Below are 25874 nucleotides of genomic sequence, written 5' to 3' on the forward strand. Positions count from 1 at the left end.
GACTGTGGCTTTGTAGTATAGCCTGAAGTCAGGCAGGTTGATTCCTCCAGTTCCACTCTTCTTTCTCAAGATTGCTTTGGCTATTCAAGGTTTTTTGTATTTTCATACAAATTGTTGTTAAATTTATTTATTTTTTAATTGGAGGATAATTGCTTTACAGAATTGTGTTGGTTTCTGCCAAACATCATCAGCAAACTAGATATAGAAGGGAAATTTCTCAACCTGATAGAAACCTATAATAAATCTACAGTCAGCATCACACTCAATAATGAAAAACTGAATGTTTTCAGTCTAAGATCCAAAACGAGCCAAGATTCATTATTATCACTACTACCTGACCTAGTACTGGAGGTTGCAGTCAGTAAAATAAGGCAAGAAAAGGAAATAAAATAAATAGAACAGAAAGTCTGACCCTGCCTAGAGTTATGGAGACTTTTTATTGATTACTTGATACAAAGAAAAAAAAAAACAGAATGAATCTCAAGGGTACTGTGAAGAATGAAAGACATCAATCTCAACAGGTTACTTACTGTAGGACTCAACTCTTGACAGCACAACATTCTAGTGATGAAGCTCAGTGCTCATCAAGGCTTAGGATTAGGCTGAGAACCTGACTATAAAGGGGTAGCACAAGGGAGTTTGTGTGCATGGAACAGTGGCAGTGTTTACATGGTGGTTATACACATGACAAAATGAAACGGTATCTCACACACACACACACACTGAAGACATGCAAACACTGCTTAAATTCTAATAAAGCCTGTGTTTTTCTAGAAATATTGTGTCACACGGGATCTTTCATTGCAGTGCACAGACTCTTTCATTGTGGTGCGTGAGCCTCAGTAGTTGTGGCCCACTGGCTTAGTTGTCCTGTGGTATGTGGGATCTTAGTTCCCTGACAAGGGATTGAACCTGTACCCCCTGCAGTGGAAGCGCAGAGCCCTAACCAGAGGACCACCAGGGAAGTCCCTGGAAGCCTGTGTTCAATATCACTCCCGCCAACCTTAAATGAAGATGCCCAATAAACATAGGAAAGCAGTCACCTCTTCTTTTGGAAAACGAAGCAATTGACAGCAGTGTTGATACTATTTGCAATTTCCTCATCGCTGTGTATTACACACATTACTTTTTATACTGTTTAACATCTCCTACTGTCTTGGCATTACGACAAAGTTGACACGGCTACTAAATACTTTCTGCGTTAAATCCTAAGATAAGATATCTCAGCATGTGTTCACTAGAATTTTCTTTTCCTTATTCTGACTAAATTTTAAACATGAAATACCTCTCTATTTACTTTTCTTTAGGTTATGTAATCAAAGAGATTCTGAAGAAACAGTTGAGATTTATTAACTGATAGAAATTACTGAGGATTTCTGAGAAACACTAGGTTTTTTTTTCAGAGGGAAGAGAAGGCATTCATTTAAACAAAGGATTATAAAATAACTATGAAGCATGTACTAGGAGCAAGGCAATTTCAGGGACATGGGAATGCAACAGTAAGGTTTCAGACACAATCTCTGGCTTCACTGAGCTGTCAGGTGATGATCGGTGCTCCATCCTTGAAGAATTTTAAAGCAGAGTCAATAGGTCTTGTGGACAGAGCACATTCCAGGTGTGATGGAAAGATGAGCAGGGATGACTCAGGTCTGGCCTGAGCTGCTGTGACGGCGACAGAGACGGATGGTGGACTGCTTCTCCACTGCAGGAAGGCCTGAGTATGCTGGCATGGGGGCAAAGTGCAATCATGCTTACGTTATTTACATTTATAAACATCTTTTTTTTTTTTTTTTTGCTGCTCCAAGAGGTATGTGGGATCTTGGTCCCCCAACCAGGGATCAAACCTGTGCCTCCTGAAGTGGAAGCACACAGTCTTGACCACTGGACCACCAGGGAAATCCCTACATTTACAAACACCTCTAATGTCGGGTCCTGGACAGGCTCCCCTGTCCTTTCCCTGCTTAATCCCTACTACCTCTGGGACCATATTAACAAAGCCCGAGTGTACACCAGGGGAATTTCAAATAGAGGCGCTTCTGGTCCTTCATAATCCCAGAGCCTGGACCCATCTCCTCACCAATAAAGCCAAAGCCTCCTGCCCCACTTTGGTCTGACTTCACTCCCTGCCAACTGAGCTGTCTCCTTGGGGAATGCCTTTACTGTTTACTGTACAGATAACAAATTTTATCTTGTATTTACTGTTGCATGTAGTCATGTATGGATGTGAGAGTTGGACCATAAAGAAGGCCTAGCGCCAAAGAATTGATGCATTCGAACTGTGGTGTTGGAGAAGATTTTTGAGAGCCCCATGGACAGCAAGGAGATCCAACCAGTCAATTCCTAAAAGAAATCAATCCTGAATATTCACTGGAAGGACTGATGCCGAAGCTGAAGCTCCGATACTTTGGCCACCTGATGGGGAGAGTCAACTCATTAGAAAAGACCCTGATGCCAGAAAAGATTGAAGGCAGGAGAAGAAGGGGGGTACAGAGCATGAGATGGTTGGATGGCATCACCAACTCAATGGACATGAGTTTGAGCAAGCTCTGGGAGATGGTGAAGGACAGGGAAGCCTGGTGTGTTGCGGTCCATGGGGTCGCAAAGAGTTGGACACGACTGAGCGACTGAACAACAAACTGTTGCGTGTGTGTAAATCATCCTGACATCCATACAGATTTCTGTGCATGTGCATATGTGTGTACTGGAGGTAAACTGGAGGGGTGATCAGCATCCAGCAGGGGACACTAGGCCCCCAAATTGAACGGGAAGCATTATTTCAGGAGTATAATCCTCTCTCTTCATTCACTTGGGCATTTAATGGTTAATGGTTTAGTTTACAGACTTCCAGCTACTGTAGTATCCAGTCTGGGACAGAAGAGACAAGAAGAAAACTGAGGAGTCATCAGGGAACATCACGATGTTTTAGGGGCACAGGGTCCCCAGCTGCACTGTCCTTTTCTCTCCACCTTCCTGAGTCTTCTTTATTTGTCTTACATATAATCTCTAGGATTCTTAGTCAAACTTGCTTAGTGGATGCAGTAGGAACAACGATATCTACTTCAACTTTTCTGAGCCAGAGTCCTACAATTTTATGTCAAACCCAGGTTCTTCTGTCCATGGGATTCTCCAGGCAAGAATACTGGAATGGGTTGCCATTTCCTTCTCCAGGGGATCTTTCCAACCCAGGGATCGAACCCGGGTCTCCCGCATTGGCAGGTGGGCTCTTTACCACTCCGCGACCTGGGAAGCATTTTGGGTCAGCTGAGGATCAGCCAGTACTTTCAAAGAATCTGCAGAAGTGAGGACTTATCCCCAGGGAAACCAAGCCCTCCTAAAACGAAGTTCCCTGTCAATTTTATAACAGACCTCTCTATTCAAAACTTTATTCCTTCTCTTGTCCCACTTCAGGATTGAGGAGTGTCAAAGAAAAGGGGGGAGTGTTGAAACCAAGCAGGCCACTGCAGACCCCTCCAAGGTACATACACAGCCTCTGTAACCCCTGTTTCTTGTTTATTGAAAAGGGCTATAGTTTCTTTCCTAGGCCTTCCCCGAGTTCCGAAGAGCAGACTCAAACAGTTACTAATTAGAGAAGTGAGGAAACGCAGGAAAAAATGGGAGGAGCGGTTGAGCAAGTAAAGTAATGATGGCTTAAACAATGGTTCAGCGATAAACAGAATACCAGTTCCTCCTCGTGATACAGAAACAATCGGACGAGTATCTTTGAGTTGTTCTACAGAAATTAACACCTTGACTCAAGTGGAGGATGATGACGACACACAGACCACAAGCAAGTGATTGGAACCAGGTTGATGATTAAAGATTTCTGAAACAGGGCTTCCCCGGTGGCTCAGTAGTACAGAATCCACCTGCCAATGCAGGATATTGGGTTCGATCCCTGCTCCAGGAAGATCCCACCTGCCATGGAGCAACTAAGCTGGTGTGCCACAACTACTCAGCCCATGCTCTAGAACCTTGGAGCCACAACTACTGAAGCCCGTGCACCCTGGAGCTGGTGCTCTGCAACGAGAGACGCCATCACAATGAGAAGCCAGTGTGCTGAAACTAGAAAGTAGCCCCTGCCCTCTGAAACTTAGACGAAAAACCCATGTAGCAATGAAGACCCAGCACAGCCAAAAATAAATTAGGGGAAAAAGAAGATTCCTGAAACATCACCCTGTTACTTCACTACGAACCAATCATCAGAAAGAAGTCATGCACCCTACAGCTCTCACCCTAAATGCTGCCTTTAAAAGCCCTTACTTGGAAGCCTTCGGGAAGTCCATGTCTTTTGAGCCAGGATCATCCATTCTTTGTCATTGTGAAAATTATAACTATGTGCACCTTTTGAGTAGATTCTGTCTGTGGGGTAAAGACCTGGTAAGAGGCACGAAAGCTGGATTTTAGACTCAGCCACCCCCTCACTCCATCACCTTTATTCCTGTATTTCCCCAGCTACTCCTTCCTCCCTGGCATTACCCTCATTGCAATTCCTGCCGTATCACAGACATGCCCAGCTCAAGGACATACTTGTGATTGAATCTGTTTCTGACATCCCTCTTCACCCTGCTGGGTAACTCTGAGGCTTACAAACATGAACAAAGACAGAGGGTGGGGCTGCCAGGATTCACCTGTATTCTGCAACTCCAAGAGATTCACACACAAAACTAGACACAGTTTGCAAAAGCTGCCCTGAGGAAGACATAACAATGTCAGAGCAACAGGTGAGCTGAAAAGACACAGCCTTCAGTGATCCCAGGTCAGATAAAGGGAGGAGGAAGAGGTAGGAAATTGTGTAAGATGAAAATATGTACATTTCTACTCGGAATGTTGTATTGAGAGTTGTGAGTGTGTGGAAGAGAGACTCCCTGAGGATCTATTATGTGGAATCCTTGTGGGAATTGTGTGGAGCCAGGACCAGTGCAATAGCATTTGATGTTATCTGACTGAGAGTGAACTCTACTGAGACACTGTCACTTTGTTGGGGGGGGTGGGGGTAGCACTGACTGGGATGAGGGAGTGTGTGCATGAGTGCAAGGGGCTTAGATTATGCATCTGTCTTCCTGAGTCTGTGTGTAGGAGTGGAGCACAGCTGTGCCTATGTGGTGAGTGAGAATGTGGGGAGGTATGTGTGACACGGGGAGCTGCGTGTCTGTGTGACTATGTGTGTGAATGTGTAAGAAATCTGTGACTGGGTGTTGATCTGTGAGTACCTGTGTGGCTTTGTGTGCATGTGTGGGTTCGTCCCGACACAGCAGTGACTGTTTAAGTGCCCGTGGGTCTTTCCATGTGTGTCAGAGGGGATCCTGGTTGGAAGAACTGGTGGCCCTTCCGACTGTGAGTTACCGAGAACTCACCTCTGAGCATTAATGAGAGCAGAGTGAGGGACTCCTTAGATGCCTCTTCTCAAGAAGAGTGGGAGGTGACCTCAGGCCAGAGGGCACTACGTCTCCAGTCTGGGTCCACACACAGTGACCGCTCACACCGCCTCAGGTCTCCTCCCCAAGTGAGCCCTTCCCTCTGCCTCACAGGAGGAGGCGAGCAGACCCTGGCCCCCGGGGGAGGGCCGTGGGGGGCCGTGGTCTCAGAGAATCAAACCACCTGAAGCTGGAAGGAAAAAACTTCCAGGGTTTACAGTAGAAATCAGTCAATAACTTATAGATTCTCCCAATTACTTTCCTGCCACACATCCTGTGGACAAACACTGACTGACTGGGTTCTCAACAACGTTGTACAAGTTCTTGAAAGGACTTGTGTTCCCCTGGATAATTCTGATGCACACGCACCCCACACATGGGGCTGCCCCTTCCATTATTTCCCTCTCATTTTAAACAATGTTCTTCACTGGAGTGAATTTTTTGTATTTTTATATCCTCAAGTCTTGTCTTCAGGGTTTCAGATATCTGATGGTAATCAAAGGGTGCTATTCCAGAAAGGATATTCCCTCTTCTGACACATTGCCCCTGCACGTGCCAGGGATTAGGCTAAAGACTTTACATATACTAGCTCATCTATTCCTGAGAACACCCTAGGAAGTAGGAATTCCTGATAACCCTCCTTGTACTGAGGAAACTGAGGGAGGCAGAGTTCAAGTAATGGATCTAAGATCTCACTGCTAGTAAGGCACAGAATTAGGACTTGAATCCAGGAAGCTAGCTCTTGAATCCATGCTCCTGTCCGTCTCTCTTTCTCCCTCTCTGTCTCTCTCTCGTTCAGCCACACCACACGACATGCAGGATCTTAGTTCCCTAACCAGGGATCAAATCTGGGCCCTCTGCATGGGGAGGAATGAGACTTAAGTTCAAGTCCTTGAACCCTTGACTCTTAACTATGACCCTTACAACTCTTCAAAGGAACAGGGACCTAACTCTGGTGAAGTGGGGAGATGGGGGTCTTTAGAGTTCACCCTTTGATGTCTAACCTGCTGCACCCCTGGGAACTGCTGTAGGGCGGGAGCCCACACCTGGCCTTGCCCCTCATCCACTCTCATCTCCCCTGGCAGGTCCTTTACACACAGGGTGTGTCCTTGACTGTTGGATCTTCAGTGACAATCAAAGGGAAACCTGCCGTCTCTTTCAGGTGGGTATGTTACAGCCCATGGGTGTGGAGGTGAAGGAGGAGTGAGAATACTAGGGGGTATGTGGTCGGTCACTTCGTGCATGAGTGATGTTCAAATGCGTCAACAGCATGAGGGTAACACCGTGCAGGTGCAGGACTGCTGGCAGGTCTCGGGGTCTGGGAGAATGGGCTGTGGCTTTGGCTCTTTATCGACGGACGCAGAACGTCCAGAAGATGCAGGCCCAGCCCAGTGACTGCTGCTCAACTTGAATCTCAGGCCAAGGACCAGGGCATCCCGCCACCCTGGGCAGGGTGAGCTGATGAAGCAGGTCCCCGGGAACAAGGATGACCGCACCCCCAGGAAGGAGCTGGGAGAGGAGGTGTGTGTGTCCAGTGTGGGTTCCCACACAAGGAAGAGACCTGTTCAACACGCTATGTGTTTTGCCCATCAGCAGGAATCCACAAATGCAGGTGGATTTCCACACTGGGACTGATGAGAACTCAGACATCCTCTTTCATTTTTGAGTGTCCTGTGGCCACGCTGTGAAGATAAACAGCCAACCAGATGGGAGCTGAAACTGTGAGGCGGTATCCTCCGAAATGCCCTGTGAGGATGGCCAACCATCTGTCCTGCACATCTTGTGCTGCAGAATGAGGACAGGTAAGTGTGCCTGGCACCATCCCTTCCATGGCCTCCACAGGCTCTCCTAGGGGAACACTGCTCTCCCCGGGGAACACTGCTCTCCCCGGGCCCCCCCCTCCAGGTGTCCGGCATCCACATCCCATCATCACTCCTGCCCCTTTCATCACAGAGAACCCTCTGCTGGTACCGCCATCCTCAGGTCCTTTCCCAAATCTAACCAGGGTCAAGATCAGTTTACACACCATTTTGCTCCAGATGGAGAATTGGCTCTGACTTCTCTCACAGGTATCATTTCTATCTATGCCATTATTATTTGAATTTTTGTGTCACTAAATAGTTAAAATATGGGTAATTATACTCCATCCAATATAACTCTTTCTCTCGCTCTCAAACCAGAACAACTTTCTAGTTTCTTTACACTCCTTCCAGTGGTAAAATATGATTGTACATTTACTATCTATTCATTTTATGTATTTTTTTCATTTCTTTTTAAACAAATGGTTTTAAAAGTTTCTCTATCACACCAGGAGGACTAGAGTTTATTTGTGGTCTAGAATGTATCTTAAAGAAATACTTCCATCCATGATGCTTCATCATTTAATGTTTGCCTAACACAGCAACAGAAGGATTACCAAAAATGATTTACCTTGACCCTTATTAACACACATGAATATTCTCTCATCAATGATGCTGCATTAATGTTTCTATTCCACACTTTTGTCATTATAACCTCTCAATACTTACTTACATTGGAATAATAACTGGTTCAAAAAGCACACATATTTTAAGTATGACAAATTAATACTTCAAAAGCAACTATTTCTGAAAAGCCTCACCAATAAAGAATAGGTTCAAATATTCTGACCTTTTAAAATGTCCAGTAAAAAAGACAGTATTTTTAAGACTGAGGAAGAGCATCATTTCATATGTCTATAAGCTGTTAAAATAATATCCTATTTTTTAGCCATGTGTACTATTTCTACCTCTTTAAGACCACCTTACTTTCATTCCTCACCACCATCATCTCAAATCTAAGCTTCTCAGAGAAAAACCTGGGTGATCAGAGTAAATGGCAGCATGGTTTTGCGGAACAGAAATGCATGCATTCAGTGAACACTTATCAGCCACTTAGACCATGTGTTCTGTGCAAGATTCATAAGACATAGTTCTTGGCCACAAGAATCTTCTAAGCTAGAGCAAATAAAGACTGCAACAGAGAGTGGTAGAACACCAGAGGAGGAATAAGAGAAATACAGAATATAGAGTGGACAAGACTCCAAAACAGTCCTGAAAGATTATAAAAAGAAACATGTCTAACTGGGTTTTGAAGTTGGAATATGGGTTTTCTGAGGAAATGGTGTGTGTACCAAGGCAGAAGTAGAAAGGAAGATTGAAAGTTTGTTTGATGGCATAACTGTAATTCTTACTCATTTTCCCTTCCAGGTAATGGTAAATGGCCAAAAATATTCTGGCCTTGCCCACTGACTTCCACCAGAGTCTGTGAAGTTCGTGCAGGTGAGGAGAGATGTCTCCCCGTCCTCAGTATCTATCAGCTAGAAAGGAATGTGACCACAGTCCCCACTGTCAAGGAGATCTCTCCATCTAAGTGACCATGTGACTCCCAGAGTTGCAAACAGAATGGTTCCTCCCCACCCTTCCCCAAAATGCGGTTGTTAAAATTTCTGAAAACTTGACAGGGTTTGGTTCTTGCTCTGGGGGTAAAAAAGTGGTCATCACCAAGAGGGTGTGAGAGTACTGTGGAAAAGATCAAAGAATCTAAGAAGGTAGATATTTATCTGACACAAGGAGTAAGTGACACAGTCACTGAAATGTCCATAAAGGCATTAGCAACAATACCTTTATATAGTACCTACTAGATGTCAGATGCTCTAAACTAAAATCCTTCCCCCATTGCAGACAACTAAACCAAGAGGCATCTGTCTATAACCACAAAGCTGTAATTGGTGATTTGGGGAAGAAGCTTTGTAATATGAGACAAATCAGGTGAAATTCACAAAAACTACTAGACTGATCAAGTCAGCAAGGCAGCAGGATTCAAGATGAACATATAGAAATCAGTTGCATTTCTTCACATTATCAATGAAATATCAGAAAGGAAATGTAAAAAAGCAATCCCTTTTAAAATCACATAAAAAAATACTTAGGAATAAACCTGATCAAGGAGGTGAAAGACTTAAATGCTGTGAACTATAAAACATTAATAAAAGAAATCAAAGATGATTCAAAGAAATGGAAAGATACCCCAAGCTCTTGTTTGGAAAAATTAATCTTCTTAAAATGGTCATACTACCCAAAGCAATCCACAGATTTAATGTGATCCCTCATCAAATGAGGGCTTCCCAGGTGGCTCTAGCAGTGAAGAATCCTCCTGCCAATGCAGGAGACATAAGAGACGCAGGTTTGATCCCTGGGTCAGGAAGATCCCCTGGAGGAGGAAATGGCAACCCACTCCAGTATCCTTACCTGGAGAATCTCATGGACAGAGGAGCTTGGTGGGCTACAGTCCATGGGGTTGCAAAGAGTTGGATATGACTGAGTGACTAACACATACACACTTGTCAAATTACTCATGACATTTTTCACAGAAGTAGAATAATCCTAGAATTTATATGGAACCATAAAAGACCCAGAATTGCCAAAGCAATCCTAAGGAAAAAGAACAAAGCAGGAGGCACAACCCTCCCAGAAATGAGACAGTACGACAAAGCTACAGTAATCAAAATAGTGGGTTAGTGTTGCACACACACACACACACACAAAACAGACATGTGGATCAATGGAACAGAACAGAAAACTCAAAAATAAACCCACACACCTACAGTCAATCTTCAACAAAGGAAGCAAGAATATACAATGGAAAAAGCAAATTCTCTTCAGCAAGTGGTGTTGGGAAAGTTGGACAGCCCATATAAATCAGTCAAGTTAGAGCACACTTCCACATCATACACAAAAATAAGCTCAAAATGACTTAAAGACTTAAATATTAGATGTGTGTGCATACTCAGATGCGCAGTCGTGTCCAACTCCTTGCAACCCCATGGACTGTAACCTGCCAGGCTCCTCTGTCCATGGAATTCTCCAGACAAGAATACTGGAGTGGGTAGCCATTCACTTCTCCAGGGGATCTTCCCAACCCAGGGAACAAACCCCACATCTCCTGCATCTCCTGCTTTAGCAAACGGATTCTTAACACTAGGCCACCTGGGAAGCCCTAAATATTAGACGTAATACCGTAAAACTCTTTGATGACAACATAAACAAAACATTCTCTGACATGAATTCTATCAATGTTTTCTTAAGTCAGTCTCCCAAAGCAACAAAAACAAAAGCAAATTAAGCAAATAAAACCTAATCAAACTTAAAAGCTTCTGCGCAGCAAAGGAAACCACAAACAAAACAAAAAGACAACTTACAGACTGGGGGAGGGTATTTGGATGCGACCAACAAGGACTTAATTTCCAAACAGTTCATACAAGTCAATACCAAAAAAAAAAAAAAAACAAACACAATCAAAAAGTGGTCAGAAGACCTAAATAGACATTTCCCCCAAAGAAGTCTTACAGCTGCCCAACCAGGACATGAAAAGATGCACAATACCACTAAATTCTTAAAGAAATGCAAATCAATACTACAATGAGGTACCACCTCACACAATCACTTAAAAGGTCTACAAATAACAAATGCTCGGAGGATATGGAAAAAAGGGAACCCTCCTACACTGTTGGTGGGAATGTTAATTGGTACCTCCACTATGGAAAAAGTAAGGAGGTTCCTCAAAAAACTAAAAAAGAGTTGCCATAGGATCCAGCAATCCCATTCCTGGGCATATATCCAGACAAAACTATAACAAAAAGATTCACGCACCTCTATGTTCATAGCAGCACTGTTTACAATTGTCAAGACATGGAAACAAACTAAATGTCCATCAACAGATGAATTACTGAAGATGTGGTACATACATACAATGGAATCCTACTCAGCCATAAAAAGAAAATAATGCCATTTACAGCAACATGGCTGGACTGAGAGATTATCATACTAAGTGAAGTAAGCCAGAAAAGGAAAGCCAAATATATGATATCACTTATATGTGAATCTAAAGTATGAAACAAACGAACTTTTCTACAAAAGAAACAGACTCATAGACACAAAGAACAGACGTGTGGTTGCCAAGGCAGTATGGGGGTAGGGGAGGGACGGACTGCGAGTTTGGGATCAGCAGATGCAAGCTATTATATATAGAATGGATAAACAACAAGGTCTTACTGTATACCACAAGGAATTATACTTGATATCCTGTCATAAACCATAATCGGAAAGAATATGAAAAAGAATGTACATGTATGTATAACTGAGTCACTCTGCTGAACAGAAATTAATACAATGTTGTAAATCAACTAATCTTCAACAAAATTTTTAAAAAAAACAGTGCTTCACATACATTTTTAAAAATCAGGTAAAATTTCTTAACTCTTCCTTTATTCTAAGGTTGTCTATCGTTAATTGACATTCTGCCTTGCTTTGTGCAAGATGCACTATAAAAATTAAGAGCGAAAATGACATGGTCAGCATTTGAAATTTTAATACAAGGAAGAGTTGGAGAACAATGGAAAATTAACCCCCAAAAATCTTTTGTTTTAGCCAAAAGTTACAATATTTTTTCAATTTATGTGGGCAGAAGCCTGAGGCTTACATTTTAGAAATGAACTGTCAGGGTTTTAGACCAGAGAGGACAGAATTTACTGCTGGAAAAAGCACAATTTATACACAACAATGCAGTGATCAGAGTCTGGTTTTGATGTTGTTTCCATTAATCATTGTAGAATAACAAATCTCCCCCAAATAAACTGGTTCAAAACAATAGTTTATGCTCTCTCCCAGTTTTACAGGTTTGCTGCACTCATATGGGTACCATATTGTGGTGGGAAATGAAGTTTCTTAGTTTTTGTTTTTGCCTGCACTGTGCAGCATGTGGGATCTTCGTTCCCTGACCAGGGGTCAAACCTGGGGACCCGCAGTTAAAGCGCTGACTCCTAACCACTGGACCACCAGGGAATTTCCAGGAATCGAGTTTTCTGAAGGATCTCTTGGTCCAGATTACCAGACAGATGCTTTCCTCATGTCTGACACTTCACTTGGGATGGCTAAAACAGCTGGGGGATGGCTGGTTCTTTCTTTCTTACAAACATTCATGTTTATCCCAGATCACCTCAAATTATGAAGATCTCATGGGTTTGGGGCTTAATGACGGGCTTCCACCAGTGAAGCAGAAGGTACAAGATATAATACGACCTAGCTCTGGAGTCATGCAGTGTCACTCTCGTTACATCCTGTTGTTCAAAACCAAGTTAGAGAGACAGCCAAAATCATGGGGGGGAGGCAACATCAGGGCATGGGTGTTCTGACTTGTGGTTCCTGAGAAGTTACCCCTGAGGACTAGCTACCTTTCCACTTCCCACATACCCAAAACACTAACATCACTCTGAAGAATTCCCAAATGTACTACAATCATAGCAACAGGCTCGGGATTGACGTCCAGCATCTCAACATCTAAATCAGGACTCACAAAATCAAATGAGTAGAAATTCTCAGGTGCAGTTCCTGTCAGTGTGTGCACTAACGGGACAAATTATCTGCCTCATGCACACCAAGCACACAATGCTAAAACAGGCATGGAGGACTATACAATCAACACCCCCATTTTAAGAGGGGGCAACAGGGGATATATAGCAGTCCCTGGTTCCTATCACTGCTGAAAATCAGGCATGCTCAAATCAATCACTCCCTACAGGAATCTTTCTCTGTAGCAACTGGCACCACCTTCATTCTCAGCTTCTATTAGCTCCTGCAAGATGACAGAATGACAACTCCTCCCTTCCAGAGGCTCTGATCATCTGTTCCTTATAACACTGGAGAACCACTTAGGAGACACAAGTGACTGCCTAAAAACAGACCAAGACAGATTTAAGAAAGTCCTCTGTATCCACATTCCCTGGTGGCTCAGACAGTAAAGCGTCTGCTTACAATGCAGGAGACCTGGGTTCAATCCCTGGATTGGGAAGATCTCCTGGAAAAGGAAATGGCAACCCACTCCACTACTCTTGCCTGGAAAATCCCATGGACGGAGGAGCCTGGTAGGCTACAGTCCATGGGGTCACAAAGAGTTGGACATGACTGAGCAACTTCACTTCGGTGTTCACAAGGACTATCTTAGGCATCAGTTTTCATAATTCATATCATCTTGCACCATAAAGAATGACACTGCATAGGAACCTGGAACGTTAGGTAAATGAATCAGGGTAACTTGGACATTGTCAAGCAGGTGATGGCAAGAGAGAACACCGACATTTTATCAATCAGTGAACTAAAATGACAGGAATGGGCAAATTTAATTTCAGATGACCATTATACCTACTACTATGGGCATGAATTCCTGAGAAGAAATGGAGTAGCCCTCAGAGTCAACAAGAGTCCAAAATATAGTACTTTAGTGCAATCTCAGAAACAACAGAATAATCTCAGTTCGTTTCCAAAGCAAATCATTCAACATGACAGTAATCCCAGTCTTTGCCCCAACCACTAATGCCAAAGAAGGTGAGGTTGACCAGTTCTATGAAGACCTACAAGATATTCGAGAACTAACATCAAAATAAAAAGACATCCTTTTCATCAGAAGGGATTGGAATGCAAAAGGAGGAAGTCAAGAGATACCTGGAGTAACAGGCAAGTTTGGCCTTGGAGTACAAAATGAAGAAGGGCAAAGGTTAATAGAGTTCTGTCAAGAGAACACACTGGTCATAGCAAACACTCTTTTCCAACAACATCTCTTCCAAGAGACAACTCTACACATGGACATCACCAGTCAATACCAAAATCAGAGTGATTATATTCTTTGCAGCCAAAGATGAAGAAGTTCTATACAGTCAACAAAAACAAGACCTGGAGTTGACTGTGGCTCAGATCATGAACTCCTTATGCAAAATTCAGGCTTAAACTGAGGAAGTAGGGAAAACCACTAGACCATTCAGGTATGACCTAAATCAAATCCCTTATGATTATACAGTGGATGTGATGAATAAATTCAAAGGATTAGATCTGGTAGACAGAGTGCCTAAAGAACTATGGACGGAGGTTTGTAACACTGTACAGGAGGCAGTGATCAAAACCATACCAAAGGAAAAGAAATGCAAGAAGGCAAAGTAGCTGTCTGAGGAGGCTTTACAAATAGCTGAGGAAAGAAAAGAAGTGAAAGGCAAGGGAGAAAGGGAAATATAAACCCAACTGAATGCAGAGTTCCAGACAATAGCAAGGAAAGATAAGGCCTTCTTAAATGAACAATGCAAAGAAACAGAGGAAAACAATATAATGGGAAAGACTAGAGTTTTCTTCAAGAAAATTGGATATATCAAGGGAACATTACATGTAAGGATGGGCATGAAAAAGGACAGAAATAGTAATGACCTAACAGAGGCAGAAGAGATTAAGAAGAGGTGGCAAGAAAACACAGAAGAACTACACAGAAAACGTCTTAATGACTGGGATAATGATCATGGTGTGGTCACTCACACTCGCCGAGCATCCTGGAGTGTGAAGTCAAGTGGGCCTTAGGAAGAGTTACTAGGAACAAAGCTAGTGGAGGTGATGGAATTCCAGCCGAGCTATTTAAAATCTAAAAGATGGCACTGGCACTGTTAATGCTGCACTCAGTATGTCAACAAATTTGGAAAACTCAGCAGTGGCCACAGGACTGGAAAAGGTCAGTTTTCATTCCAATCCCAAAGAAGGTCAATCCCAAATAATGTTCAAACTATCAAACAATTGTACTCATCTCACATGCTAGTTAGGTTGTGCTCAAAATTCTTCAAGCTAGGCTTCAAGAGTACGTAGAACAAAAACTTTCAGATGTACAAGCTAAGTTTTAAAAAGGCAGGGGAGCCAGAGATCAAATCGCCAACATTTCCTAGAACACAGAGAAAGCAAAGGAATTCCAGAAAGACATCTGCTTCACTGACTATGCTAAAGCCTTTGACTGTGTGGATCACAACAAACTGTGTGGAAAATTCTGAAAGAAACAGGAGTATCAGACCACCTTACCTGTCTCCTGAGAAACCTGTATGTGGGTCAAGAAGCAACAGTTAAACTGGACATAGAACAATGGACTGGTTCAAAATTGAGAAAGGAGTACAAGGCTGTATATTGTCACCCTGCTTACTTAACTTCTATTCAGAGTACATTATGTGAAATGCTGGGCTGGATGAATCACAAGCTGGAATCAAGACTGCTAGGAGAAATATCAACAACCTCAGATATGCAGATGATACCACTCTAATGGCAGGATTTGAAGAGGAATTAAAGAGTTTCTTGATAAGGGCGAAAGAGGACAGTGAAAAAGCTGGCTTAAAACTCAACATTCAGAAAACTAAGGCATCTGGCCTCATCACTTAATGGCAAATAGAAGGGGAAAAAGTAGAAGCAGTGACAGACTTTCTTTTCTTGGGCTCCAAAACCACTGTGGACAGCGACTGCAGCCACGAAATTAAAAGACACTAGATCCTCGGAAGGAAAGCTATGACAAACCTAGACAGTGTATTAAAAAGCAGATATATAATTTTGTCGACCAAGGTCTGTATGGTCAAAGCTATGGTTTTTCCAGTAGTCATGTATGGATGTGAGAGTTGAACCATAAAGCTGGGTGAGCACTGAAGAACTGATGCTTTTGAATTGTGGTGCTGGAGAAGACTCTTGAGAGTCCTTTGGACTGCAAGGAGATCAAACCAGTCAATCCTAACGGAAATCAACCTTGATTATTCACTGGAAGGACTCATGCTGGAGCTCTAATACTTTGGCCACCTGATGCAAAGAGCCAACTCACTGGAAAAGACTCTGATGCTGGCAAAGACTGAAGGCAAAAGGAGAAGGGGATGAAGGAAGATGAGATGTTAAATAGCATTACTGAGCCAATGGACATGAATTTGAGCAACTCTGGGAGATAGTGAAGGACAGAGGAGCCTGGAGTACTGTAGTCCATAGAGTCACAAAGAGCTGGACATGACTTAGCAACTGAACAACAACAACAGTCATCTCACACCATGTCCAATGTCACAGTTTGTTCTTTAACGGCAATCTTACTAAGTGGTCTACCTCTTGCCTTAAACTTCCTTCAACCTAACCTCCAGACACACTGAGGTGGCAACTCACAACTAACAGTACTCTTCAAGCCTTTTTCCTGCTTTCATTCCACAGTAGAAATTTCCTCCTATCTAATCTTGGGTTCTGATTTGGCACAATCTCCTGTCTCACTCTTGATTATTTCAGCATTTTGATAATGGGTCACAGAACCTCATCAAGTAACATGCAATTCATGTTTTGGAGAACTAGGAAATTCTTGTTCTAAGTGAATGAAAACTATCCTGTGGCCCATAGCTTACTGAGCAGAGCATGAGTTAGATTTCATACCTACTTGTCCCTTGGCTGGTGGCTATTTTATTTGAATAACCTACCCGACCCTATATGGAGGCCCTGCTGAACAAACATAATCACTGCCCTTCCTTGAATGATATTTCTCAACCAGTCCACTTCACACGGATTGTTCATCTCCATCCTAGATACTGCTTTGTGCTCATGGTGGCCAACAGAGATGTCTCAAATACAAATACAAAATACAGAGAGTCCAGGGACTTCCCAGGTGGCCCAGTGGTTAAGAATCTGCCTTGTAATGAGGGGATGCAGGTTCAATACCTTGTCAGCGAACTAAGACCCCACATGTCACAGGGCAAATAAGCCCACATGCAGCAACTGCTGAGAGCATGCGCCCCAGCTAGAGAGCTCCTGCTGCAACAAAAGAGCTCACATGATGCAACTAACATCCAAGGCAGCCGAGTAAACAAAATAAATATAAACATCTTTCTTTAAATACAGAGAGTCCAGGGAACAAAAAATCTTTCAAGGGCCTCTGGGGACTTCCTGAGACCCCACTTTTCTCAATCTTCCTCAATCCAAGTCCCTGATCATCTCCCAGCAAATAGGGTATTTCTCAAGAAATGGAAAGGCAGTCCTGGGTCCTAAAGCCTTCCCTTCTCAGTGCCTTTCACTCTTCCCACTCGGTGCCAAAGCCCCCCAAAGAAGAAGTTCTCTTTTGTGATAATCTGATCCTTGATGCTTAAGTCCCCAAAAGCTGGGTCTCCTCTGTGGTGATGACTCATGATGATGACCCTAATGTGGAAGTGTCCCTGTTTTCAAATGAGGGGCAGGCAATACATTTTTTTCCCCTGATAAGTCATAGCTCTAAGTCTCTATGATGCATGAAACACAAATTCACTTTGGATTTGCTGAACAAAAATTTGCAAATTGTTTCAGATTCTTCTAACTGTTGTAATTTTTATGCAACAGAGTTGAAGACTGGAGGAAAATTCAATTTTCATCAGCATTTCCTACATTGATTCCTCAACAACTATTAAAATCTTTTACAGGGACTTTCCTGGTGGTCCAGTGGTTAAGACTCTGAGCTCCCAATGCAGGAGGCCTGGGTCAGGGAACTAGATCCCGCATGCTGCAATGGAAATCAAAGATCCCGTGTGCCGCAACTAAGACCAAGCACACCCAAATAAATAAAGCAAGTTTTTAAAAATCTGTTACATATTCTTTCTCCCAAAGAACCAAGATGCTGTAGAGTTGCACAAAAATTTTTCTATTTTCATTTTCATAAAACTGCAGTGGTGGACTTCCCCTGTGGTACAGTGGTTAAGAATTCACCTGCCAATGCAGGGGACATGGGTTTGATCACTGGTCTGGGAAGATTCTACAGGCTGTGGAGCAACTGAGCCCACGTGCCAAAATACTGACCCTGTACTCTGGAGCCCGAGAGTCAGCAACTACTGAGCCTGTATGCTACAACTACTGAAGCCTGTGTACCTAGAATCTGTGTTCTGTAACAAAAGAAGCCCACAATGAGAAGTCTGTGCACTGAAATGAAAAGTACTCCCTGCAACTAGAGAAAGACTGTACATAGTAACAAAGACTTGGCACAATCCCCCAGAAAATAAAATGAATAAAATAAAATATTTTTTAAAAATTGCAATGGTAAAATAAACCTACATTCCATACTATGGTCTCATAAGCCATATATTAAGAGAGATGGAATTTCCTTATGCTTCCCTCACAAAATGGACAAAATATTAATATAGGATAATTTAACGAGTTGGCAATTATTCTGAATATTAAAGTACTAGTATGTTCTATCAATAAAAATTAAGCAGAAGTTGCAATATAATCAATGAAAAAAAGAAGAAATGTATCATAGCATCTTTATGGCACTAGTTCATTGTTTTATTTTTAGGGCCCTCAAGATGAGTTAAGAAGTTCTGGTAAATATCAGAGAAGCAGGATCCCTATCACAAAGGCTTTCAGTACCAACATAAGAGGCTTATACTTGGTTCTAAGGACACTTGTGAGCCTTGGGAAGCTACAAGGAAAGCAACAGGTCATCTTCTACCATCAGACACCATTTATTAAACAGAACAATTGGTGAAGACCAAGTGTCTCCCATCCCTGAAGACTGTCCCATCCCCAGAACCCCTGCTGCAAAAGCTGTCACATATGGACAGAAAGCATGGTTTGGAAATCAGGGGATGTTTATTTCAAGGGGGGCCTGTCTTAGAGAAACTACTCAAAATAGATGTGTGGAAGGAGTGCACAAATAACCAAATGAGTGAGTGTGCCCCCATTCTAACCTGAATAGTAAACCTGGGACATTGTTTCTTGTAGATCTCTCTGATCTACAAGGGTGATGTCTCCTCTCACCTTCCTTGATGGTGAATGGTTGGGGCAGGACAGGAAGAGAGAATCCATCACTATAGGGAGCAGAGCAATTCTTGAAAACAGCCCAGACTCTAATGGGAGCATGCCTCAGGTCCAAATGAGCTGAGTAAAAGCAATCGAGAACACAATCCAGGCTTCACTCCCTGCCTCTGTGTGACCTTTTGCAGCACAAGCACTGTTTGCAGGGAAATTTAAAGTTGTAAATGACTATATTAACAAAAAAGAAAATTTTCAAATAAATAACTTAACCTTCCACTTTAAGAAACTAGAAGAGCAAACTAAATCCAAAACAAGCAAAAAGAAATCATAAAGATTAAAACAGAAATGAAACAGAGAGGAGAAACAGAAAAAATCAAGACTCAAAAGTTGGTTCCTTGAGAAGATTAATAAAACTGACAATCGTTAGGGAGACTGACCAGGAAAAAAGAGAGAAAGCTCAAATTATTTGCAATTGTCAAAGAAACTATTTTTAATGTCTATTAGAACCTACAAACATTCAGCAAAGTTACTAGACAAGACAATATGGGAACCATTGGCATTCTTATACACCAGCCTAAGAGTCCCATTGCAATAAAGAGCCCATTCACAACAGCAAACAAATGCTTAACGTTTCTAAAATTCAAAAACAATAAAAGGCATGCAAAGTTTAAAATGCAAAATGCATCATGCACATAAAGCTTATATAACAAATTAGAACAATCAAAATGAAATTTTAAAAAATAGTCATGTTCCCACCAAGCTTCAGAAATAAAAACATCTGTACCTGTGAGATGAGCTTGAACCTGGGACCCTTTGCTGCAGTGGTTGCACCTGGACAAGGGCCTCCTAGAGCAATAAAATATAAAGAAACTATAAGGAACTAAAGATAACTGTGTGCTGCAGAGTTGAGGCAAATTATGAACAAGATACAAAAAGACCAAAAACCCAAACAGCACCACCAAGGGGATGGGCAGATCAACTAAGCCATCCCTCCATCCACCCCTGCCCCCACCCCCAGCCTCACTCCCATATAGGAAACCAGCTCATCACTCCTTCAGAGAGCAGAGCAAGGGAACCTGTTACTTGTTTTCACTCACTCCTACAGCAGCAGGAGTCCCAACAAAGCCTTGCCTGAACGTGCCTGGCCTTTGATCAATGTCCATTGATTAAAGAGGCTAAGAACCCTGGTTGGTAACACCTGTGAATCTCCCTAGTCCTCCCTCCCCACTGTCTCGACTTGCTCACTACCTCAAGTAAACTCCATTTTGAATTTGTTTCTCATTCGTTTCCAGTTAGTTTTACTAGCTACAACATCTAAAAACAACTAGAAGGAAAAAAAACTATAAAACTTTTGTAATTTAAAGAAAACTGACACATACATCATGTTAACACAGGAGAAAAATCCATTTTAAAGATTCCAGTTCTTCCCTAAATTAATCTAAGAATTTATGAATTCTTAAGCAAAATCCCAATAGGCTTTTAGAGAAATTCTCAACTGACTCAAAACTTCACAGACACTGTAAAGTCCAAGGAGAACTGAGACAATCTCGAAGGACTAGGAGGGAGGATTTGGCCTCATGCATTGTCAATAAATCACATATTAAAGTGTTTGATATAATTATAGTAAGACAATATGCACTGGTGCAGATAAGCAGATCAATTAATAGGAAAGAACAGCGGTGGGACTCAGCTGGCGATCCAGTGGTTAAGAATCCTCACTCCCACTGCAGAGGCCATGGATTCCATCCCTGGTCAGAAAACTAGGATCCAGTGGGAAGGAAGGGAGGGAGGAAGGACAGTCCAGATACAGACCCAAGCAGAGAGGTGGCAGTACAAGAGGGTCTGGAAGACAGTTCCCCTGTAAGTTAGAAGCGGTCTGAGATGAAAGTTTGGGGAATTACAAGCGTAGGGTAGGCAGAGAAGCCTGCCAGAGACTTAGATTCAAGACGAAGGGCAAGGGGTCAGTGATGTGGAGAAAGAAACGTGAAGGTTGGGAGAAAGAAGATCAAAAAGCGGAAGAAGGAGAAAGGTAAAGTAAAGTGGAAGTGGGGAATGGAAGGGGAAGACAGCAGGGGAAGAGACCAAGAGGGAGAGGGGAGAGAGGGGAGGGAAAAGAAAAGCTGGTGGGAAACGCAAAAAGGAGCAAAAGTTTATGAGGTAACAGCAGACCCGGTAGGGCCGCTTCAGGTTTCTAGCACCAAAAGTTGCAGTTTTCCAAAACAAAATAGGGTCTGAGACACTGATACTGTGAGAGTGTCTTACCAAGAATTACTCGGCTAAGATTCAAAGTGTGAAGCAGCCGTTCTCGTTCCTTGGGTACTAAGACCAACTTCAGCCACACGGAAACAGCATAACGAACATTCTCTCAGGCACGGTCTCCTCACCTGTGAGTTCAAAGTGCGGCGCATGCGCATACACGCTCACCTGCACGCATGCGCACAGTTAATCCGTATGCGCATGCGTTCACGTGGTCACACGCACTATAGCGGTGTCTCGTTGTTTCGGGTTCGAGATGCCTAAGCTGCCTACAGGCAGCAGTGTCCCGCCGACCCCAGCGTGAAGAAAAGCGATCGCAATGTCCTGCAGGCGGAGATAGGCTTCGAGAGGTGGCCAGTAAGGCCTGCGGAGCCCCGGAGGGATGCTGAATGACATCAACGATGGAGAAGGCCTCTGACCACAGGAGGACGCGGGTCTCTGAGAACTGCCCCGGCAGGGGAACGGCCCTCGGCCCAGCTGCCTTCCCACGACCCCAACGCAAGCCCGAGGGCTTCGGGCCTGACTTGGAGCTAGTGCAGCCTGTTTGGGGAAGGGGTGCCCAGCGCCCCGGGCAGCCGGTTAAGAGGGTATGGCAAACCCAGCTGGGTGTTTATGGATGTGTGTACAGCAAAAGGAAACAGCCCACTATGGCCGCTGGCAAACAGGTTATCCCAACGTCTTATCTGGATGCCTATACATTTATGTACAATCTCTTTGCATCTGTTGTTCTCAGTCGCCTGGCTGCAGAACTCGACTATGATAGGCTGAAAGACATGCGATATCCTGTAGATCAAAAGAGGAGAAGGGCAGAGAACCCTGCCCTTCTTTTTTGGATTCATTTAAGAGAGTCGTTTGCCAATCCTACAACTAAAACATTTTTATTGGGGCGTGTGGTGTGGAGTGCCATGGACTCTAAGTAAGGGGAAAGAAAGCAGTTCTTTCACAGTTTGGAGAAAATGGAAGAGTATCATCAGGAAACAAGAGAAAACAGGTAGTATTAATCTTGGGTCTTCTGAAGCCAGTTTTTAGAAAAATCCTGATTGATGCAGACTGTTCTCTGCATTGTGGAAAGTACCTTTTATCTTTGCCTCACTACAAAGATTGGTTTTACAAGAATAAAGCTTGACTCAGCAACTTGCAAATAGCAAAGCCCATGGATGTTAACGAAGTTGAGAAAAGAAAGAACCACAAGATCCAAGTTTCTAAATTTAATACCTGGAAAATTGGTGTCCCCAGTCTTCACTGGGGCTCCCTGGTCACTTCCCACATGATTTTTATTAGATCTGTTCCTCTGATAAATTCACAAAATTTCCTAACCTTGCATGATTCAGGAAGTGAGCCAATGTGATGTATTATTCTTTTAGTGTTCTACTGATGCTACTCATGAATATTCTGTTTAGGATTTTTCCATCAATATTCATAAATGAGATTGCTATATGTGCTGTTGTGTAGTCTTTCTTGGCTTTTAAAATCAGTATACTCACTTTATACAAAGAATTTAAAAGCTCCATTAATTTTTGTGTGTGTATGCTCTAAAATACTTTAAAATGCATTGGGGAGGTAAATGATGTTACTGGTTCCAACAGAAGCAGAAACCTCTCACCCATTGACATCAGGCTTTGCCAGTTGACTTAACTTGGCCAGTGAAATGTGAGCCTCAGTGATGAGTGTCACTTCTGGACAGAAATTTGGAGAGCGTTGTGCAGTTCCATCATTTCTGTGTTCCGTCTTGCCACAGGAATGGCATGTCCTGAGAAGGCAAGGCTTTTTCAGGCTGAATCTTGAATTGAGAAAGATACATAGAACAGAAACACTGCCGACCCAGAGCAGATTGTAAGCAAAGAATAACTTCTGGGGACATCTGGTACAGGAAGATTCCACATACCCTGGGGCAACTAAGCCCATAGGTCACAAGTAGTGAACCCGAGGGCAGAGAGCTAGTGCTCTGCAACAGGAGAAGCCTCTGCAGTGAGATGCCCGTTCACCACCATGGAGAGTAGCCCCCACTCACCACTAGAGAAAGCCCACGCATAGCAATGAAGACCCAGTGCAGCCAAAAAATAAATAAAGTTTTTAAAAATAATCATAATAAACTCTGTTGTCATAAACCATTGAGATTTGGGTGATTTGTATTACCAAAACAAATTACCACTTATTCCTGGTTTACAGGAGGAAGTGTGGGCTGGAGCCCTTAGGCCATCCAGCCTCACTCCCAGGAGCAGTAGCCTCTGGTCATTTGGAGCCACATAAAATTTTCTTAGACTAAGGATGGAAAAAAATGGAGTACTTGTGGGAATTCTGTGGTGGTCAGACTGACTCCATACTCCCAATGCAGGGAGCCTGAGTTTGATCCCCGGTCAGGGAGCTAGATCTCACATGCCTCAACTAAGCGTTTGCATGCTGCACCTAAAGATCCTGCATGCCGCCACAAAGACCTGGCACAGCCAAATAAATACTTCTTAGTGGAATGTCTGTGTCATGATCCAGCGTTGCAGCGTGGTTCCTGAGAAAGCCTTCAGTCATGGAGAGATGAGGCTCTGGGACGGGGTTGGTGTGGAGGGGTGTCTTGAAGAATCCCCATCAGATGCCCGCTTAAAAAGGCTTCTCCTCAGCACTCCAAGTCACAGAAGGGATCTTACTCAGACAATGCCTGCCAACTTGGTGACACGGGGGCTAGGGCTGGAACCCTCTCCCTACCCATCCCCTTTCTCTGGGGGCCTTTAACCGCAGCTCCAAGGAGAAGAGAGAAGATAAGTGTGTGCCCCGTTGTGTGCCTCTTATTAATATATTGTCTTGTGACTGACCTGGGTATGGACTGATGTTTGTTCCCTCTGCCTCAGTCAGAGGGAGGTGGGTTGGCGTGAATGTGCCTGTAGCCTCTCGTCCCTTCCCCCTCAGCCTGGGCCAAACCAGATCCCCTTCTCCCTGTGTTCCCTGTGGGAACATCCCAGCCTTCAGGAGAACAGTGAGCAGCCTCATTCCCAGCACCAACATCTACTGCTCCCACACAACTGAGGGGAGAAGGTGGACAGCTGGCACCCAATTGATGGGCCAGATTAACAGTAATAAATACCTAACATTTTCATTGAGCTTAATAAGTTCTGTGCTGTGGTACAAGGACATGACATGAGTTAACTGACTTATTCCTCACAACACCCCTATGAGGTAGGTACTATGAATATTATGTCAATTTCATGCCTGAGGAACCTGAGTCACAGAGCCATTAAGTCACCTGCAGGTGGTTACACAAATGAGCCACACCAACTCCCAAGCATAGTCACAGTGGGAAGGAGGAGCTGTACCCCAGCAGAAAGCCTGAATTTTCCAATTAGGAGAGAGGCACAGGCGAGAGAAAAGATTTTCAGGACCACTTAGGTGGTGCATTCAGACTTTTTCCGCTTTCTCCACACCCTGGTGAATTCCTGCTCTCCAGATGAAGCTCTCCTGCTTCATCATCACTTTTTATCCCCCACCTTGAGCTGAGTTTCATGAGTCCTCAAATAGGGAGGGGCAAGAGGAGAGGAGAGTCCACAGATGGGCAGTCATTTGAACAAGTCTTCCTGAGCTCGGAGTCATCACATAGCCTAGGAGATGTGGGATAAGGAGGCTGTGAGAACAGGGTGAGCTGTATCTGTCCCCAGGGCTGCCGTAGCTACCACAGACTGGGCGGCTTATACAATAAGAAATTTATTTTCTCATAGCTCTGGAAGCTGAAGTCCAAGATTAAGGATGGTTCAATGGTAAAGAATCTGCCTGCCAATGTGGGAGACGCAGGTTCGATCCCTGGGACAGGAAGATCCCTCGAGAAAGAAACGGCGACCCACTCCAGTATTCTTGTCTGGGAAATCCCATGGACAGAAGAGCCTAGCAGGCTACAGTTCATAGGGTTGGAAAAGAGTCAGACATGACTGAGTGACTAAATAGCAACATAGGTACATAGTACATCCCTGGGACAGAGAAGGGTCTAAGTAACATGCAGACCACCCCCCCACAGACACACACCCTTTGTCATTACATGTAGCAACAGAAGTCACCCACAGGGAGGTGGGATGGCAGTAAAAGCGTTCAGAAGAGAGCCTCAGGACTCCTTGGTGGTCCAGTGGTTAAGACTCTGCACTCCCAATACAGAAGGCACAGGTTTGATCCCTGGTCAGGGAACTAAGATCCCACATGCCACTTGGCCAAAAAAGAGAGAAAGAGAGAGAAAGAAGAGACTCTCAGTCTCTGCTATGAGAGCTGTCTCCATGGCTTTGCACTGGGACTCCCAGGAAAAATCTGTACTTTCTATGGAAGAATTGCTTAATGGTTTGCTCTGTGCAGGACGCTCCAGCACTACAGCTAGACGTAGGAATGTTTAAGAAGGACAACATTTCTTCAGAGGTAAGACGTTCCAGGATTCAGCCTGGGCTATTTCTAACGCAGTTACAGTAGTGAATCCTGTCTCCCATCATTGGCTGTATTCACTAATGTTTATAAAGAAAAGCATTTGTGGGACTTCTCTGGTGGTCCAGTGGTTAAGACTCGGGGCTTTCATGCCATGGGCCCAAGTTCAGTCCCTGGTCAGGGAACTAGGATTCCACACTCTGTACAGCATGGCCAAAAA

General features: G+C 43.6%; 2 protein-coding genes across 4 annotated transcripts in view; one reads left to right on the forward strand and one right to left on the reverse strand.

The window, feature by feature from the left end:
- Window positions 1-21403, reverse strand: part of LEUTX (leucine twenty homeobox) — a 61938-nt gene extending 40535 nt beyond the window's left edge. For all 3 annotated transcript variants that reach the window (XR_014060932.1, XR_014060933.1, XM_081516405.1), the window contains exons 1-2: window positions 21278-21403; window positions 19800-19861 (exon numbers count right to left, since the gene is read on the reverse strand). The gene's annotated coding sequence lies outside the window, so the exon portion shown is untranslated. The remainder of the gene's footprint in view (window positions 1-19799; window positions 19862-21277) is intronic.
- Window positions 4707-8755, forward strand: CLC (Charcot-Leyden crystal galectin). The gene is given in 5 exon segments (XM_081510711.1): window positions 4707-4721; window positions 6500-6576; window positions 7008-7216; window positions 7320-7381; window positions 8642-8755. Coding segments are annotated over 5 exon segments (477 nt in total).
- Window positions 21404-25874: the final 4471 nt, after the last annotated feature.

The sequence above is a fragment of the Giraffa tippelskirchi genome, chromosome 7 (assembly GCF_054371585.1).
Source record: "Giraffa tippelskirchi isolate mGirTip1 chromosome 7, T2T-mGirTip1v1.2.pri, whole genome shotgun sequence".
NCBI lineage: Eukaryota > Metazoa > Chordata > Mammalia > Artiodactyla > Giraffidae > Giraffa > Giraffa tippelskirchi.